This window comes from Sinocyclocheilus rhinocerous, unplaced genomic scaffold (genome assembly GCF_001515625.1).
Source record: "Sinocyclocheilus rhinocerous isolate Xijiao unplaced genomic scaffold, SAMN03320098_v1.1 scaffold3084, whole genome shotgun sequence".
Taxonomy (NCBI): domain Eukaryota; kingdom Metazoa; phylum Chordata; class Actinopteri; order Cypriniformes; family Cyprinidae; genus Sinocyclocheilus; species Sinocyclocheilus rhinocerous.
This window is the reverse complement of record NW_015625126.1, coordinates 10,859-15,527: the sequence shown is the minus strand read 5'-3', so window position 1 is coordinate 15,527 and position 4,669 is coordinate 10,859. Positions and strand designations below refer to the sequence as shown.

Genomic DNA, 4,669 nt, shown 5'->3' with positions numbered 1-4,669 from the left:
AATTCAGGCCCTGAATAAATGTCTAAAAATCCTGATTGGAGTATCAATATAAATAGGTATAAATGATAAAAAGAAGGCTTTAAAAAGATCGGTATCGGTGATCGGTATCGGCAGATACTGCTTTCTGTGATCGGTGATCGGCCTCAAAAATCCTGATCGGAGCACCCCTATCCTAAAGTTTTTGATATTCTTAATATTCTGTGTGGTGGTCAGTTCACACTGATAGAAATTTTAAAAACTGCATGTTGTGTTTACTTGTGTTATCTTTGACTAATATTTAAATTTGTTTGATGATCTGAAACATTAAAGTGTGACAAACATGCAAAAAATCAGTCAAGCAGTCAAGCATTATAATATGATAATCAAGTATTATTTAATAATAGAAGTTTAGTAATTAGAATTAAAACTTGGTAACCATGTATGAATGCATAGACATTTTAACTGAATTTAGGACTGGTGGTGGTGCTTTTTTGGTCATTCAGTGTTTCTGTAAAATAAATGGGAAAAAACTAACAATAATACTGACAAGACAATAATAATAATAATAATGATGATACGAATTCTGCTAATAAGAACAGTATAAAACGCACTAAGGTTTAACGAGCTGCTGGATTCATGAATATTAATCAGGTTGTGTGCGTTCGCTCGAACTGATTTGTTGAAATCATAACAGGGACGATAATAGGTGAGCGCCAGCCAATGAGATTGCCATTTACACATTAGTTCCGCCCACTACCAGAGAACCCGGCAGATCTTAAAAGCTGAAGAACTCCAAAGGAACTCCGTTATTTTGACAGGAAAATACAACAAAGAATATCGTTTACGTCAATTCTGCATGTTATGTAAGACTCTCTCACTCTCTCTGCTCTCACCAAAGTGACGACGAGTCGTGTGCCGTTACACTAGAGTTTACAGTACGTCAAATACAGGTGCGCTGCGCATCCATTGAGATGAACTGAAAAATATCACAGATCGCTTGACGGAGAGTGAAACTCTGAAGCGAGAGTGAAACTCTTGTTCGGCGAGTGAAAATATGTCTGTGCTAAACTTATACTTAGCCTCCAACCCGCACACTGGTGAGTAAAATCTGAGAATTTATTAGCCATTGGCTAATATTAGACATCATTTAGTCGTCCAGAGTGAAGATTTAGTCGCATGTGCGAGTGATTTGCTTGCAATGTAGAGGGTTGTGTTTCCTGTGTTTATTCATTTGTCCCTGAGGACTGTGAGGATAATCTGTCATGTACAAGACATTTAGGAAGCTCTGGAGCCGTTCAAAGAGACTCACACTGTCGCTTTCTTAATTAAGTTCAGCTGCTGTCTTCAATATTTCTGCCCTTCCAAACGAGACCCCAAGTAATATATCCCATAATAATGTGTGTGCACTCTATCTGCAGAGTCAAAGCATCCCTTGTGTCTGTGCTATCCAGAGTCTGCACATGATCTGTATGTGTGTTAACTCTCTGGAGTAAACAAATAGTTGAAACAGTGTGACAACATTACCAGACTAGTCAACTGGTTTCACACTAGTTCAGATTTGTAAGTATCTTATTTGTCTATTTTGTCTATCTGTCTATTTCTATTTCTGCAGACGATTGTGCACACAAGATGAGTAAAGCAATGTACTCCACAAATCATCCAGCCAACTGGGTTACATTTGACGATGAAGGGACGACCTTCTCCTCACCCCGGAAATCCCCGTGCTCTTCTACATCAAACTCAGGCTCAATACCTCGGCCCAATGGTTTGAAACTTGTTCTGCCATCCCTGGGAAGTGAATCATGGAGCTTCACCTCTGCCATCGAATCCCCTTCCATGGATTTCAGCCTCAATGGGAGTTCATGTGTGCCCAGAAACACTCCTCTGCACACTCCTGTGGGTTTGACTCCAGCGGGTCAGTCTCCCTTACATTACGCTCCTCAGGAGCAGCCGGACTTCTCCAGCAATCTGTTCAGCTTCTCTCAGAGAGACTCCATGAAACTGCCTGAAGGCTCTTCTTCTCTCAAAGCATCCCATGTAGAGCCAGGCCATTTTAACCCCTTCTGGGGGGAAGCTGAGCACAAACGAGTGTCCTGGACCTCATCGTCTGACTCAGACTCTGGACCCAGTTTGCCCCGTTTCTTCATCCGTACCAAGGACGGCAACGAGCCGCCCCAAGACCACCTTCAGTACTCCTACTCCTACATATGCCATAAACTAGAACAGCTGAGAACAGAGGAGAACCAGCAGGAAGGCGATGATGGGAAACTGGAAAGGGAGAAGCGACCTTCAGGCTTAGGTGCTATGAAAGATCAAGCGATGAAGAGAACTCCATCCGCCTTTGTCCCACAGGGATTGTTCCTCAGTCAGAGGAGACACGGTTGGTCCTTGATGCTTCGGATCCCAGAGAAGAAGAACCGCATGTCCTCGCGCCAGTGGGGTCCCATATACCTGCAGCTGCTGCCCGGAGCGCTGCTGCTGCTCTTTTATGAGAAGGGCTTGGAGAAACCCTTCAAAGAGTTCCAGCTGCATGCTAACTGCGCTCTCTCGGGTCCGAAGGTCGAGAGTTACGGCGAGCCGCGCAAGATCGCCACGCTGAAGGTCGAGCATGTGTTGTACGTCGAGAGAAAGCGCTATCACCCCAAACATGAGGTGACCCATGAACCAGAAGTGGAGCAACTCTTGAAGTTTGGCACCACAGAATATGGAGACTTGGAGGACTTGCTGGTGTCCATAGAAGAAGAGCTCCTGCGGTTACCAGTGCCACACCAGCAGCACAAACACTATGAAGAGCAGGAGCTGTCCTTGCAGATATCTGACCACGTCTGGATGCGGCAGAGTAAGGACGGCGCTGTTCTCAAGTGCACGGCCGTTACACAAATTCACTGTCTCGCCTTCTTGAACGGGGCAGTGGAGTGTTTCCTAGCTCTGAATGACCTGGGGCTTCTCAGACAAGCTCCTGCGTACGCCTCTGATGAGGACGAGGAGGTCTGGATGGAGATCGCAGACTACCATTTCCATCGGTGTGTCAGAGAGGCAGAGTTTGTAGACAAGCGGCTGATTAAGTTCTGTCCTCCGGACGCTTGTCGAGTGGAGCTGGTGCGCTACAGGACGGTGTTGCTCCACTGCGAGGAGCCCCCGCTCTCTGTTAAAGCCCTGGTGACTGTGCAGGGCGCCTGTGTCGAGCTCCAGGTCTTCCTCAACGTCTTGTCCAGGTTCCCATCGCCTACAGAGACTGTCTGTGAAAACGTTGTGCTTCAGGTGCCGTTCCCGGGCGACTGGGTCAAAGTGCCCAACAGCATGTCGCTGCTGCGGCAGAAGTCTCTGAAGGCTCGCATGAACAGAAACACGTGTCTGGGCTCAGCGCATGTGGCCGAGTCTCAGTCTGTGATGCACGTGTCTGTCGGCACGGTCAAATATGAGAACGTGCATCGAGCCATCGTGTGGAGAATCGAGCGGCTTCCTCCCAAGAACATGGGTAAGAAAACACAACACAACTCCCTATTTGAATATCAGTGGTGGATATATTATCATAGGTTAAAGAAAAATATATACATTATATACACAGAACATTATAATTATATCTCAGTGAGGTCAAGTTTTTGAGTCAAGACCACAGATAGAATGAGATGACTGGTGTTCCACTGCATTGCAGACATCATAACAGTCCAAGGTGTTTTGACATTAAGGAAGGAAATGATGGAAATAGTAATAATTATTTGTTTACAGTGCCCATTGTTACAGTAAAATATACCAATTAAGTAAATAATCTTCAACTTCAGATTAACTTTAAAAAAAGAATGTACTTAATTTAATGAAGCAACTTATGTTTGACGAATGAAGATCAAAGTTGGGTTGCTTAAATTGTAATTTAAAAGAATTTAAGCCCCGTAACAAAGTCAGACTAAATTGTATTGAGCGACTCATTAAACCAGTAACATTCTCTTAGATAAGCTTTTGGACGTATCCGAACCATGTTGAGCTGGGTTAACAACAGAACCATCTTGTTTTGGAAATGACTGACAAACTGAAAACTGATAGTGAATTCATATACTGAGAGTGTTTAGATTGATCCGAGGAGCTCACTAATGGAGCAAACAATAACTTTAACGCTTTCCCCACCAGGGTTTTTAAAAAAGTTTCCAGCCTCTGCCAGCATTTTAGATCATTTTCACAAAAACAAAACATCCCCCAGAATATTTTGTTGTATGAATATCTGAACATGCAACATATCAAATTAAACAACAGAGCATTTGCTCATCATGCATTCTTTTTTTTATTAACACTTGAATGTTTCATAAAAAAAAATAAAATAAAATAAAAACTTTTTGAACTAAAAGCTGAGAAAATTGCGTTATTGTCAAAAGACTGTGTCTGGATCAGATCCAGAATGATGATCAAAACATAGATGGAATAGGTCGCTTCCCTCAACACATCCATAGCTTGCATGTCCTAAACCACTTCCTGGATCTGTTCATTCTGTAACGTTAGCTAGTTTTGATTTATGTGCTGTTTAAAGGGGTCATATGATGTTGCTAAAAATAACATTATTTGGTGTATTTGGTGTAATAAAATGTGGTTTAAGGTTCAAAAAACACATTATTTTCCACATACTGTACATTATTGTTTCTCCTCTATGCCCCGCCTTTCTGAAACGCGTCGATTTTTACAAAGCTCATCGGTCTGAAAA

At 43.0% G+C, this 4,669-nt stretch overlaps 1 protein-coding gene across 2 annotated transcripts in view; it reads left to right on the top strand.

The window, feature by feature from the left end:
- LOC107749665 (stonin-1-like) overlaps positions 1 to 4,669 on the top strand; it is an 11,242-nt gene that overhangs the window by 4,317 nt on the left and 2,256 nt on the right. For both annotated transcript variants that reach the window (XM_016564823.1, XM_016564826.1), the window contains exon 2: positions 1,592 to 3,457. In XM_016564823.1, the coding sequence (XP_016420309.1) occupies positions 1,609 to 3,457 (1,849 nt within the window). In that variant the 5' untranslated portion in view covers positions 1,592 to 1,608. The remainder of the gene's footprint in view (positions 1 to 1,591; positions 3,458 to 4,669) is intronic.